Source organism: Danio aesculapii, chromosome 13 (genome assembly GCF_903798145.1).
Source record: "Danio aesculapii chromosome 13, fDanAes4.1, whole genome shotgun sequence".
Lineage (NCBI taxonomy): Eukaryota > Metazoa > Chordata > Actinopteri > Cypriniformes > Danionidae > Danio > Danio aesculapii.
The window spans coordinates 47,013,873-47,029,858 of record NC_079447.1 but is presented as its reverse complement, the minus strand read 5'-3'; the positions used below and the strand labels follow the sequence as shown (position 1 = coordinate 47,029,858).

The 15,986-nt window shown below is 36.3% G+C and overlaps 1 protein-coding gene across 1 annotated transcript in view; it reads left to right on the top strand.

Moving 5' to 3' along the window:
• apmap (adipocyte plasma membrane associated protein) overlaps positions 1-15,986 on the top strand; it is a 28,486-nt gene that overhangs the window by 3,541 nt on the left and 8,959 nt on the right. The window contains exons 3-6 of the mRNA XM_056470694.1: positions 2,999-3,114; positions 6,558-6,650; positions 12,816-12,932; positions 15,783-15,957. Coding sequence (XP_056326669.1) covers positions 2,999-3,114; positions 6,558-6,650; positions 12,816-12,932; positions 15,783-15,957 — 501 coding nt within the window. The remainder of the gene's footprint in view (positions 1-2,998; positions 3,115-6,557; positions 6,651-12,815; positions 12,933-15,782; positions 15,958-15,986) is intronic.

Sequence of the window (15,986 nt, the reverse complement as noted above, 5' to 3'; positions counted from 1 at the left end):
CTCCGTCTACATTACACCGCTCAAAACGCACATCACGTGACCACACGCACTCTGGCATGCGCTGCAGGATATCTACCCATATGAGAGCTGTGGTCTTCAGACTGTTCATCAAGGATCTACCGCTGGATCTAATCTTACTATATTTGTTAAACGTGATATTTAATTCATCTTGTTGTCTATATCTAACGACATATTTCCAGACTTTGGTCTTTTTAATTGTTCTAAGGTAACTTGTTTTGTCTGAGCGCAAAGATAAGTTAATAAATAATGTAACTATGTACATTCTGTATATTTGACTGATTGCTTGCCTTTATTTTCTATAATGTAAAAACTTGTTGTGTGGTATACTTTTAGAGTGGCCATTATTGCTTATAAAAACTGATATTCAGCAAAAGAGTGGGTTTGTTTCCTATTTTCATTGAAAATGAAAGGAGGCAGTAATGTTAAAGGCTCCGGTTTGTTATAAATATGCACACAGTGAAGATGACGCTCATATTAATATGCAGCTACACGACGCCTAAACATTTCTGCTGTCTGTTAAGTTGCTAATATCAAAATGAAAATAGGCAGTTCCTCATATCATGTTTTCATTTTATTGTTAAGATAGTGAAACAACGTAGCCCGGATGATGTGAATAAGGTTATAAAGTACACCGTTCCCTTTGAAGATTCACCTCACGTGTCCTCGGGAGTTTATTCTCCATATCAGATATCATATCATATTCCATATCTCAATTACAAGGAAAGGATGTAAGACTGAACTGTGTGTAGGCTGCTTAATATTGAGGAAAAAAGCCCCAATCATACAGGCGAACATCTGCAGCCCCGTCTCCGTTTTCCCCCATCCACGCTGACACAGAGCAGCAACGTTTTAGAATCAAACGGCCTCTCCAGCGTTTTCAAGACGCTCCGTTTTCGGCGCTCGATATGGTTGTCCAAAATAGAAGTCAAACTTGTACTCAAAAATGACTTTTGGTGCTTTTAAACTGCTTATTTAAAATGAGCTAAAACAGCACAGTTCTTAAGTTCATTTTTTTAACTTAATTTTTTCATGTTCGATCCATTTAAATTTAATTAAATTAATCTATTTGTATTATGACAACATGAAGGAATTGTGTAGAACCCAGCATTTTTTACAGTGTAGCATAATGTTGTGAAAGTGTTTATTATTATTATTATTAAGCAAAAGCCTATTTGCAAATCATGCCTGTCACTGACACGCACCTCTCAAAAAATGTAACTACACGTCGCAACGATGCGTAGGGCAAGCTCTGTGATTGGTCGGCTTGGTAGTGCTGACGAGTGTGGGCGGGACCGAGAGCCGCGTGTGTCCGTTGGAGCGAGTGTTTACAAGTGTGGAGTCCCGTGGAGGAGCTCCAGATGAAAAGTTTTGTTTGTGTTTATTTTATGATTAAAGTTGTTGCACGTCCGCCGGTTCCTGCCTCAAGATGAGCGAGTTTGAAACACTTGTGCATTTTAAGGAAGCGTTCAGAAAAAACAAAACACCAGCGAAGAACCTCGACACGGAGGAACATAAGCGTCGCTCCAACTAGGGTTTCGGCAGTGTTATTGCAGAGCAACAGGAACAGCACGCAGAAGTATAAATGCACAGCTATGCACGTTGCATGCGCCGTGTGTCACGCCGATCACCTGACGCAGAAGTATAAACCAGGCTTTAGATATACACTACCTGACAAAAGTCTTGTCGCCTGTCCAGGTTTTAGGAACAGCAAGTAATAACGTGACTTCTAGTTGATTATTTGGTATCAGAAGTGGCTTATATGAAAGGCAAAGGTCTCTAGATTACGTTTATTTTACCATAAAATATAATAATAAAATATGATTTTGAATTATTTAATTAGTACAGTAAGGTCTGATTTTGCTTAGACAAAAGTCTTGTCACTTAACAGAAATAATGTACAGTATAGAATATAAAGTCATGCTGCAGTGGATGTAGAATGAATATTGTGTATGACTCCCATTAGCTTGAAGGACTGCATCCATACATCTCTGCAATGACTCAAATAACTTAATAATAAAATCATCTGTAATGGCAAAGAAAGCGTTCTTGCAGGACTCTCAGAATTCATCAAGATTATTTAGATTCATCTTCAGTGGCTCCTCCTTCATCTTACCCCAGACATGCTCAATAATGTCCATGTCTAGTGACTGGGCTGGCCAATCCTGGAGCACATTGACCTTCCTTGCTTTTAGGAACTTTGATGTGGAGGTTGAAGTATGAGAAGGAGCGCTATCCTACTGAAGAATTTGCCCTCTCCTGTGGTTTGTAATGTAATGGGCAGCACAAATGTCTTGATACCTCAGGCTGCTGATGTTGCCGTCCACTTTGCAGATCTCTCGCACGCCCCCATACTGAATGTGACCCCCAACCATGATTTTTCCTTCACCAAACTTGACTGATTCTATGAGAATCTTGGGTCCATGTGGGTTCCAGTAGATCTTCTGCAATATTTGTGATGATTGGGATGCAGTTCAACAGATGATTCATCAGAAAAATCCACCTTCTGCCAGTTTTGCAAATGATCAACTAGGAGTCAAGTTATTATTTGTTGCTCTTACAACTGGGATCAACAACAAGACTTTTGTCAGGTAGTGTACTTATGTGTTTCACAGAAGGCAAATCATGGAAAATCGGGACTCCAGTGATCTGAATGGAAAAGCTATTTCATAATTCTTTATCTTTTTGTTTCTGATCTGCTGCTACAATGTTCTTGAGTCACTGCAAGGTCCAATATAAATCTTTCGCTTAAGCCTAGTCCCAGTGCGCTTTCTCGTTTTCTTTTACTTCTGACAATAGTTAATAATTGATGGCTCTGGAGTTGATATGTAGGGCACTTCATCTCCTCCAGCGGTTCTCCATAAGATTGGCTTTTGCTTCAGTGCAGAACATCTTCTCAACTGTAATGAACATGACACTTGACTAACGCTCTTCTTTGTTTTTTCTCTCTCTCTCTCTCTCTCTTCTGTTTAATTATTAGTCTTAATGAACCACCTCTTATGACTGGCTGTTATGAGCCCAACTTGAAACTCAGGCAGGCTGAGCGACTGTTTGAGGAGCGGCTTGTTGGCCCAGAATCCCTTGCCAATATTGGAGGTCAGTATTTACAACACAATGCAGGCAACTGTCGAACTTTCACCTAGTTTGTCCCAGCTGTTTGACACTGTGGGATAGACTGTGCTTGTGCTGCCAAAACAGCTGAACGTTTACTTCACTGAATGTATGCTAAGCTATTGTTTTATTGAATGTAATGTAATAATAGCTATATAACAAATTTATAGCTCATTCCAGGATTGTAGGTACAGTTGAAGTCTAAATCAGCTGTCGAATTCAACCTCTTGTGATTTTTAATTATTTATTTATTTATTTATTTATTTATTTATTTATTTATTATTATTATTATTTTTTTTTTTTATTCTTTTTCAAATATTTCTCAAATGATGTCTTACTTGCCTGGTTAACCTAGTTAAGCCTTAAAATAGCACTTTAAGCTAAATACAAGTGTCTTGAAAAAAAATCTAGTAAAATATTGTGTACTGTCATCATGGCAAATATCAAGGAAATCAGTTATTAAAAATTGGTTATTAAAACTATGTTTAGAAATGTGTTAAACCGAAATTGGGGAAAAAATATACAGAAAGCTAATAAATCAGGGGGCTAATAATTATCACTTCAACTGTATATTTCAAGCATTTCCCATTCATTTTTCTTAAATTGGAATGACACAATAAAGAGTACTGAATCCATTATTAATGAAAAAAGATGCTAAATGCTTAAATGTGATGGAAACATTTGGTTCTGTTACTACTTGTTAAATTTTGTCAAACTTTTTAACCAACAACAGGGTTGAGGAATAACAGGGTTGACAAATAACAGGGTTGAGGAATAACAGGGTTGAGGAACAACAGGGTTGAGGAATAACAGGGTTGACAAATAACAGGGTTGAGGAATAACAGGGTTGAGGAATAACAGGGTTGAGGAATAACAGGGTTGAGGAATAACAGGGTTGACGAATAACAGGGTTGACGAATAACAGGGTTGAGGAATAACAGGGTTGACAAAAACCAGGGTTGAGGAATAACAGGGTTGAGGAATAACAGGGTTGAGGAATAACAGGGTTGAGGAATAACAGGGTTGACGAATAACAGGGTTGACGAATAACAGGGTTGAGGAATAACAGGGTTGAGGAATAACAGGGTTGACGAATAACAGGGTTGAGGAATAACAGGATTGAGGAATAACAGGGTTGAGGAATAACAGGGTTGACGAATAACAGGGTTGAGGAATAACAGGATTGAGGAATAACAGGGTTGACAAAACCAGGATCGAGGAATAACAGGGTTGAGGTATAACAGGGTTGAGGAATAACAGGGTTGACGAATAACAGGGTTGACCAATAATAGGGTTGACAAAAACCAGGGTTGACAAATGACAGGGTTGAGGAATAAAAGGGGTGAAGAAAAGCAGGGTTGATGAAAAGCAGGGTTGACAAAAAGCAGGGTTGATGAAAACCAGGATTGAGGAAGATCAGGGTTGACGAAAACCAGGGTTGACAAATAATAGGGTTGACGAAATCCAGGTTTGAGGAACAACAGGGTTGAGAAATAGCAGGGTCGACGAAAAACAGAAAACCAGGGTCAACAAAAAGCAGGGTTAATGAAAATCAGGGTTGACGAAAACCAGTGTTGACAAAAAGCAGAGGACCAGAGTTGAAGAAAACCAGGGTTGACGAAAAAAGAAAACCAGGGTTGATGAAAACCAGGGTTGAGCAATAACAGGGTTGACGAAAAGCAGGGTTGATGAAAACCAGACTTCATAAAAACCAGGGTTGACAACCACAAAACCAGTGTTGACAAAAACCAGAAAAGCAGTGTTGACAATAACAGAGTTGAAAAAAAAACAGTTGACGTTTTCCACCATTTTGTGCTTTAGCTCAGGATGCTAACCTCATGGCATGTCTAGAACACCATTGTATGCATTTAAATATTATTATTGTTTTAAAAAGTGAATGAGAATTTCACTGAAATATCACAGTAACAGAGCTGACAAATAAACTATTCAGCTGTTGGTGTATTCCTAACATTACAAATAATAAGTCAAAATAATGAAATATCTTCCAGGGTTTCCCTGCTTTGAGATATCATTATGTTATTTGTGTTATTCGGTACTGTTTAATTAACTATTTTTCGTTTTTAATAATGATGATAAAGATGTCACTGCTTGAAATGGTTTCAGTAATCAAAAGGTGCTCCAAAATCAAAGTAAATCAATAAATAAATAATATTATGCTGTTTTTTTTTTTTTTTTTTTGCTAAACGAGTTTGTCTTTTATTTTCGATATCGCTTAGTTTATTTCATGTGTGTCAATGGAATGTATGTTATTGAAGCCCTACATTGAAATATATTATTATGTAATTTTTAATTTTTGTTTTTAATATAAACCTTACTGACAAATACTTACATGATATACTGATATAATAATGATTCAATAGATTTTTTTATATCATTTGATTTGTTTATTGTGCATTCTGTAATATAATGTTACATTTTTTTATAGATGTTTGATGTTTAATGTTGATATATGCGTCCCTCCCCCCCTCAAGCTGTGCTGTAAACTGCTGACATTGTTAAAACAAACATAAAATGTGCTCAGAATATGTAACTGTTGACTGCCTAAAGCAATTTGTTCCATCCAATTATTTAACAACAGTAGAGTTGTAGAATACATGTCACATTGATTAGATATTCAGTTAAAGGCACAATTATTAGTGAAATTTTTCTTTTTTTTCAGATATTGATCTTTTACAGAGTAAGGAAAGGTTAACATTATAAAAAATCTTCTTGAGAAAGTCTTAATAATGAAATAACTTCCAGAGTTTGCCACCAGAGAAAGTGACATCACTTGGAGAAAACCAGATGTTTTTCTATCTATGTCTATCGATGTCTTTTTATAAATGATGTAATTGAGTTGACCAGACAGCAGTGAAAGACACAATGTATTTTTTTTTTATTTGTGAAATTTAAATAACACAAAAATATGTTTTATGCAAATCTGTGTTTAACTTATTACAGTAAACAACAACAACACACACACACACACGCACACACACACACACAAATTGTAGTCTTTAAGTTAATATTTTGTCTTTTCAAGACCAAATGTCCCTAAACACACATACAAACATTGCTTTTACAGATAACTTGATATAATGTGTTATTTGGTACTGTGTAATTAAATATATTTTGGGTTTAATTAATTTGAGGGTAATCAAGGAGATCCAAAATGTACCTGCAATTCTGGAATTACTCCTATAACAAAGTATAAGGATTTTAAAAATGCAGAGATAATCACTTATTATTTTAGTTTTATTTAAAGAGTGAGAATAATTACATTTTAATTTATTTCGGTGTCAGCATGAATAACATTTTTAACTTGAAGTAATGAAATGTGTATTTATATAAATTTGTAAATGTAATATGTCCCCAGTTTGCTTTAATGACAGTGTGTAAATGTCTCTGATTTGTTCATGTTGTTTTAGATGTTTTCTACACTGGGACGGCTGATGGAAAGATAGTCAAAATAGAGGGAAGGAACATTCATGTATTAGCAACAATTGGCAAGCCACCATGTGGTAAGAAACCTGAGATTTCTGGATTGTTTCCTCAAACATAGTGTTGGGTATGTCAACATTAGTAAACTTTGTTGTTTGCTTGGGTTTGTAGGTTTGTTGCACAAGGCCACGAGTCTTTACAAATTACTCCGTAACTGTTTTAATCTTAATGTAACTAATAGACCCCAGCTAGATATCAATGGAATTATAATTTTTTTTTCTAAATAATTTGTATTAGTTTTTAATATTTCCCAAGTGATATTCAACAGACCAATGAACGTTTATCACAGTATTTATTATTATATTGTTTCTTCTGAAGACAACATTTCTTTTAATTTGCTTAGAAAAACCGCAGTTATTATTATTATTCTTGTTTTGTTATCTTAAGGTAAATATTATTAGCCTAAATTGCCTATTTAACCTAATTAAGCCTTTAAATTGCTCTTTAAGGTTTTTTCACACCTGCCTTATGTAGTTCGGTTGAATCCCACTAGAGTTCGTTTTCCCTCTTGGTGCGGTTCGTTTGGGCAGGTGTGAATGTAGCAATTGCACTCAAGTGCGCACCAAAAGCGGACCACAAAAAGGGTACCAAGACCTACTTGAAGAGGTGATCTTGGTACGCTTTCAGACGAACCCTGGAGTGGTTCGTTTGTGGTAAGAATATGATCCGAACTAGAACAGACCCAACCGCAAAAAGTACTGTGCCTTACTGGACTAATTCAGCTGCCGTAGTCCGATACACTGTGCATTATAGGATGTGGAGGAAAAATATTTGTTGACGGAGCTTTACCAACAATTTTAAACACACAGAGAGAGAGAGAGAAGGGGGGGGACATTAACTGATGGATCGTTGGTAATATTTCCGGAAGATGACCATGTCACAGTTCAGCTAAATTATTTCACGCCTCCTCCTTAAGTGACTTGTGATGCGCATTTGCATGTCAGTGTATCAAGACATTGTTTTCCAGCCGCGCTTCATTCTCAAAATGTATAGTTTGTCTAAAGTGATGTATACAAACTATATAGTATACTATCACCAGGGATACAATCAGTCAGCACAGTCGTCCCTCCAAAGTAAAAAGCGACATTTTGTGTCTGCCGGTTTGTTTACTTGTGGGAGTTTCATTGGCATTTTCCCGCATGTTAATTCTGACCAATAGAAAAGCAGTTTAGGAAACGCGTTCAATAACATCTGGCCAATGAGTGATGTGGATTTTGCTACATGAATGCATTTTGGTTCTTTTCAACTGGTTCAGACCAAAGCAATCAATGTGGTGTGAAAAGGGTCCAAAACAGCAGTAAAATGCTGCAGTGTATAATTTGTTGCCCTTGGTCTGGACCAAATGAACCGAACCACACCCTAAGCACCCTAAAGCCTGGTTTATACTCCTGCGTCAAGTGATCAGCGTGACCTACGGCACAAGCCTTGCACGTAGCGGTGCATTAATACTTCTCCGCGCTGTTTCTGTTGCTCTGCAATACACTTCCGAATGCTAGCTGGCAGTAGGTGTCTGTTTCTGTGTCGAGTTCCTTCGCTGGTGTTTTGTTTTTTCTGATCGCTTTCTTAATGTACAAGTGGCTCAAATTCGCTCATTTTGAGGGGGGAACCGGCGGACATGCAACAACTTTAATCATAAGGTAAACACAATAAGCAATCTCCATCCGGAGCTCCTTCACAGGATTCCACACTTGTCAACACTCGCTGCATCACGCTCGCGGGGCTCTCACCCTCGCCCACACTCGTCAGCGCTACCAAGCTGACCAATCACAGAGCTTGCGCTACGCGTATGCATTAAATTTTTTGAGTGGTGCGCATCAGCGACGGCGAGGGGCTATGCGTCCACGCGTAGGCTGCGCCGTAGCATACGCGTGCGCTTAATGCAGAAGTATAAATCAGCCTTAAGCTGAATACTAGTATCTTGCAAAATAACTAGTAAATTATTATGTACTGTAATAATAGCTGAGATCAAAGATAGTTATTAAAAATGTATTATTTAAACTATTATGTTTAAAAATGTCTTTAAAAAATATTCTCTCTGGTAAATAGTGTTCATATTATATTAACACGCATAAATGCTTTATATACATAAACATTTCACTATGTATACTTTTAGCAAAATAAAGATTTATTCTTATTTAGCACTGTGATAAGGGATTTTCACATAAGTGTTTACATTTGCCAAATTATAAGACCAAATTATTAATGAAATTAATAAAAATGACCCTGTGCGTTTAAATGTTTACATAAGCTTGATGCCTAATACAGTGTGCCACTTGCTGAGCTGTTAAAATGTCCAGGCTACTGCATATTTGAACTCTTTCCAACAGTCATCTTTTCACACTGAGGACAATTGAGGGACTCAAACACAACTACTACAAAAGATGAAAACATTTTAAAAGGTTCAGAAGTCTTTTAACGCAGCATGTTTTCGCTTTAACTATTCAAAATGTTTTCACTGTGTGTAACACAGTACTTGTGTTTGAGTATTTCAGATGTCCTCAGTTTGAAAAGATGGGTTTTAAAATCATACAGTCTCTGCTGGAAATGGTTTCAATATGCACAAGATGCTGAAATGTCAAAAAGTGTGCATGTAGGAGAGTAGTCTATAGATAAATTAATGAATGATTGTTTTATACTTTTAATGAATGATAGATTTCATTTATCATCTGTCAATGCAATGTATGTTAATAAATACCTAAAAGTGTACATTATTTTATTATTATCTTTTAAATATAAACCGTACTGACAATCCTTCTAATATTATGATGATTACATATATTTGTATCTTGTTTGATTTGTTTAATCTACATTCTGTAATATAATGTTAAATCTGTATGTTGAGATGTTTGAAAATGTTTATATATGCATCCCTCCCCCAGCTTGGCCATGCTGTAAACTGCTGACACAGTTAAAACAAACATAAAATGTGCTCAGAATTTTAAACTGTTGACTACCTAAAGCAATTTGTTCCTACCTAAAGCAGTTTGTAGAATACTTGAGCTACTTCTGGCTCGTTTCCACTGACTGGTACGGTTCGGTTTGGTACGGGTCACCTTTATCAGGCTTGCGTTTCCACTAACAAGGGTACCCTTTTGGTGGGCGTGGTGTATGACAGAAAGTTTCACTCGACGTCATTCTCGCTCAAGGAAATGTCTACAATAAAGCTGTACGAGTCACTTACATATCATATGAGAAGCACTTCTCACAAAACAGATGCTTCATACATATAAATACTTGTGTAGAAATGTTTATTACTAACTTTTCAATGAACATGAGTTGATTATAACTGCAGATCAATGACAGTGCGAAACAGCCCACTGTAACATCTGTAATTATATTAAATAACTAAATAAATGAACATATATAAACACATACAACCCTCTACAGTCTCTGATATGTTACCAATTACAGAAGAACTACACACAGCATACATTTAGTACTTATTTAGGTTCAAAAACAACACAAATTATAGCCCACAGTGCAAACCTCTCATCTGTGTCTGTAATCTTCAGCAGCACATGTAGCCTCTGTTAGACAGTAATTCCATCATTATGAGTTCATATTAGTCCAAAAGGTGAAGATAATAAGTTAGTTATACATGGCATTTTGTTCATGTTTGCTGAAAAATAATGTGCTCCTTTTTTTCCGGCTTCTCCTTTGTTTCTTCACGCTTCACTCTCGCGTTTGTCAGTGTCTGACAGGATCAGGTTTTAAAAGCATGCAATAATCAAGCGCAGGTTATTATCATCAGCTCAAGAAGTTATTTCAGATATAATGTTAGACGCGCACGAGCGCTAGCAAGAAAGCGAAACCGCTCGCGCCTCGGACTGCCTCGTAAAAAACTACGGGGCACAGGGTCAATCTGCTCTTCTTCTTGGCTTTGTGGCTGTTCATCAAGACGACGACAAGGTTTTTTTGAGCCCAGATCGACCATGGCTCGTTATTATGTGTATTTATAATTCCGCTATAATCTCTCGCTGTTTATTTCAAACATGACGGTTTTTTTTGTTTTCATTCTGGCTTGTTGCGTAAGCGAATGACGCCTCTCTGTAAACCAATAGCGTTCAGCTGCACGTCTAGCTCCGCCTTTTGGTACCCTTTCTCGTGTTTGGTACCCTTTCGAAAGAGTGCCGAACAAGTGGTATGGTACGGTTTGGTTTGCCTTTTGACAGTGGAAACAGCCATAAAAGCATATCAAACTGAACCGTACCGTACCACTCAGTGGAAACGGGCTATTAGATCAGGCGGTGTCTTAAATTTCAAAAACTAAAATTAAGGCCTTAAAAGCTCTTAAATCAGGGTTCATTTGGTCATGGAAAACCATTGAATTTTGACATGGCATTTTCTAGGCCTGGAAAAGTTTTAGAAAAACAGAAAAACCCACAAAGTTTTGGAAAAGTCATGGAAATTAGTTTAACAATTATCTGTAAACTTGAATATGGGTTAGTTGTCTTTACTTCTTTTCTTTCTTTGGCCGAAAACATGATCTCAGATTATGAATGCTGTGTAAACATTCATTCATTAATTTTCCTTCAGCTTAGTCTCAATTTCAGAGGTGGCACAGCGGGAAAGGACCGCCATGTGTAAGCATTATCTAAATAAATCTTACATACAATAGATATAAAAAATAAATTCTTACTAAATAGATTGTTGTGTTTTATGATATGCTATAATACATTTAAACATGCACTGTTTTTTTTATTTTTTATTTACCATGTATACATAGACATTACATTAAACATTAGGTCATGAAAATTTACTTGAATGTCCTGAAAAAGTCATGGAAAAATCATGTAATTGTAGTAGTAAAAATGTGTATGAACCCTGTTAAATTGACTAAAATAACGTCTTGTAGGTCTTAAATTGTTTTAAACGGGTCTAAATCATTTTAAACAGGTCAGGTCTTAATTTTCCTATGTCCATGCAAAGCTACCCAGCCTATCACCAACAACCCATCTAAAAAAAACTTTTAACTAAATTCTATAACTCTATTTAACAATATATTTAGGTTTTTTATTTATTTTATTTTTTGAAGAAGAAGAAGGCGATGAAAAAAAGTTATGTTAAGAAAAATGTTTATGTATACATCTAGGGTTTGATTGTTTGACACATTAATTAAAATATGTGGCTAAAAAATAGCTAATTAGAAAGTGTTGAATGGGGCAAGTAAATATGATAAAAATGATAATATTTTTTGTGGGACCAGCCAGGCTATTAGACAAAATTCTTAGTGTTTCGTCCTGTATAAGTCTGCATAATGGTCTTAAAAGGTCTTAAATTTGACTTTGTAAAACCTGCAGAAACCATGTTCATTAGATGAACAGTTAAAAGCAAATTTATTAGGGAATTTTCTTTTTTTTTTCAGATATTGATGTTTAAGAGAGTAAGGAAATGTGAATATTATTTTAACATTATCTCTCTTTCTGGAGAAAGTCTTATTTAGTTTAGTTTGGCTGGAATTTTTTATGTCAAAATAAATATATATTTTTTTTGATTGATACAGAAAAAACACTTAACATAATTAAATTGCCTAGATACGGCTTTAAATTTCACTTTGAAGGGGTCCTATTATGCCCCTTTTTACTAGATGTAAAATAATTCTCTGATGTCCCTATAGTGTGTATGTGAAGTTTCAGCTCAAAATACCACACAAATGATGATTTATAACTCTTTGAAACTTCCCCTTTCAGGCTTTGATCCTAATTGTGCCATTTTGGTGGCTGTCCCTTTAAATTCAAATGCGATTAAAGTGCTCTTTAAAAGAGGGCGGAGCTACAAATGCCTGTGTGTCAGCTTAGTGGCAGATTCAAAAACAAGACTAATGTTCTATGCTAATGAGGAGATTGTCACTAATGGGCGGGGCTTTCCCCTCTGATGACACGTACAAAAGCAGAATGTCAATCAAAGTGTCAATCTGCAGACTGTTCTTATAAGTGTGGTTATAAAAATTTAAATTAATACATTTTTACCATTAGAAGCTGATTATATTCAGACTGTTGCCACACAACGGTGTTTAAACCCCTTATAAAATTTATTCTCGCAGAATACTAGCAAAATATGATTTATGTTATTAAACAGCACTTGTGAAATATTGTAATGAGAATTCAAATGACTAATTTTGACTGTAATTGTGATGATCCAATGGTGTTGTCTTCAGTGTTGAACATGTGCTTACTGATTCGCAGGCTCTCGGGAGCACGAGCACACATGCGGACGTCCTCTGGGAATCCGAGTGGGACCCAACGGCACCTTGTTTGTAGCTGATGCCTATTTGGGACTGTTTGAGGTCAATCCTGTCACAGGTACAGAAGAGAATCCACATACTCAAATAGAAAAAGGCACAACTCCCATAAAAAAAGGATCATTTGTTTATTAAACTTTTACAAAAAAATAAGCAGCGGGGTGGCTTATTGGGGAGCACTGTCACCTCACAGCAAGAAGGTCACTGGTTCGAGTCCCAGCTGGGTCAGTTGGCATTTCTGTGTTGAGTTTGCATCTTCTCCCTGTGTTGGCGTGAGTTTCCTCCGGGTGCTCCGGTTTCACCCACAGTCCAAAGTAGGGCTGCTCGATTATGGGAAAAATCATAATCACGATTATTTTGGTCATAATTGTAATCACGATTATTCAAAACTATTATCAGTTTGAAGTCAAAATTATTCGCCCTCCTGTGAAATGTTTTTTAATATATAAATATTTCCCAAACAATGTTTAACAGAGGAATTTTTCACAGTATTTCCTATAATATTTTTTCTTCTGGAGAAAGTCTTATTTGTTTTATTTTGGCTAGAATAAAAGCAGCTTTAAATGTTTTGAGACCTATTTTAAGGTCAATATTATTAGCCCCTTTAAGCAATGTATATTTTTGATTGTCTGCTGAAGAATCTACTGTTATACAATGACTTGCCTAATTACCCTAATTAAGCCTTTGAATGTCACTTTAAGCTGAATACTAGTATCTTGAAAAATATCTAGTTAAATATAATGTACTTTACATCATAGCAAAGATAAAATAAATCAGCTATTAGAAATGAGTTATTAAATCTGTTGCGTTTAAACTGTGCTTTAAGCATCTTCACTGTAAGAAAAAACTTCAGCTACAAAAGTCCTTCAGTCAAGAGCAGTGAGGGATTTTCTCCATTTGATGTTTGATTAATAATAAAAACAGGCGGCAGCAGGAATATTGCGCGCTGTCACTTTAAGAATAGTGCGGCTCTGATATGGTTTCTCTTTCACATGTCTTTTGATTTTCAACTTGTTTGTTTATAACACAAATGAGGGTTAATATGAATAATCACTAAACACCACGCTCTGACACAAATGTTTATGTATTTGACCATTAAAGCGCTCAAATTAAGATGCCGTTAGATGTATGTGCTCTGCTTGTCTCTGAGCCTGTCCGAGGCTAAGCGCGGTGTGCGTATACACAACAGCATGTGCTATTTCACGCTTCTAAAAATATGAATGATTCGAACGTTCATCAATGAATGATGCGCATGTCGTGCTGCAAACGTTATATTACAGCAAATGCTTTGTCATTTTCACCTGGAACTGAGCTTTGCAAAGCAACAAATGTGTACAACTGGAAAGGGGGCGGTATATGATGGAATAAGCATTTATCTTGATTAATGAGTTTTCATAATCGTTAGAAGCCAAAAGCGAAACCGGATTTTCGATTAATTGCACAGCCCTAGTCCAAAGACATGGGCTATCGGTGAATTGGGTAAACAAAATTGTCCGTAGTGTATGAGTGTAATTGAGAGTGTGGTTGGGTGTTTTCCAGTACTGGGTTGCGGCTGGAAGGGCATCCGCTGTGTAAAACATATGCTGGATAATTTGGCGGTTCATTCTGCTGTGGCGACTTCTGATAAATAAGGGACTAAGCTGAAGAAAATTGACTGAATGAATAAATAACAGGATAAATGTAAGAATATAAACAAATAATTTCCCGAGCCCTTTACCCAAAATAAATGGAAGTTACAATTACACAAATAAAAAAAGGGCTGTAGTTACAGTGTCAATTGTGTATAAAATATAAGTTGAGTTGTTGAAAGTTTAGAAATAACCCATGCACAACATGCATATGTGCATCAACAAACCAAAATGATGAAGGTACAATCCACAACAGCTTATATTCAGTTACAGGATTTTATTCAGGAGCTGGAAATCTTTGAAAATGCGTGAAATTTTATTTAGTTTTCAAGGTTTGAAAAGTGCTTCGATTTTGGATAAGGTGCTTGAAAATGTCATTGTTGTTTTCATAATGTATGCATCTTACTAAATGGGTAATAATCAGTGTTGGGGGTAACGCATAACAAGTAAAGGCTGATTTATACTGCGTCAAGCGTATGCGGATAGATTCTGGCACTGCAGCATCTTGTTGTCATATTTCATTTACATTGTTTGGTAATTTTATTCAACAAAACTAGCATAAGCTAGAATTTAGAGCAACTTGCTGCTAATTTGCCTTATGATCAGTGCAGTAAGAGACTGTATTATCATCAGTACTTATTGAGCACAAAAGTTCGTAACATACAAAATCGTAAAAAACGAAATATTAACTATTAAATGTTCCACCTTTATGCTGTTTTCTTTGTTTGCTCAGTACTACTCCCATACGCAGCGCAAAAGTCCAGCATCTTCAGATTGACTTTGGTCTTGACTAGTGCAGTTGAATGACTTTTGTCCTGGGAGCACTGAACAAATGTGGCGGCGCTATTGACGCATGCCCGGGGTCTGTATCTAGTGTATCTAGTGTATATCGTCACCTTGGAACTATGAGGTTCTAACTGCGTTCTGAATGATTTTGAGATATTGAGCTTCAAAGTTTTTGCGTTTAAAAAGTGTTTAACATTTGTTTTTTAAATAAAAATATAAAAAGCATGCCATAATGTAAATAAGTTGTCATTTAATAAGAATATGTCTAACTCAATTTTGACAAAAATGTCAGATAGAGCCTAATAATTCTAATTAAATTCTAAATAAAAACTGAAAAACAAAACCTGCTGCAAATCCTGCTTGTAGTTATTAATTTCCATAGAACAGAAATGCAGGAACTAAGGCATCTTCATACCACATTATTTAGATTTAAGTGGTCACATCTGACAGGCTCCAAAAAAAACAACAACACGCAGTTTCTGTTTTTTTGTATTCAGGTGAGGTGAAATCTCTGGTGAGCACGGAGAAGAGGATCGCCGGTCGACGTCTGGGCTTTGTGAACGATCTGGATGTGACTCAGGATGGGAAAAAGGTGTACTTCACAGATTCCAGCAGCAGATGGCAGCGCAGAGACTTCATGCACCTGATCATGGAAGCCACAGCAGATGGACGGTAACTGGGTCGTGACCAATTCCTGTGCA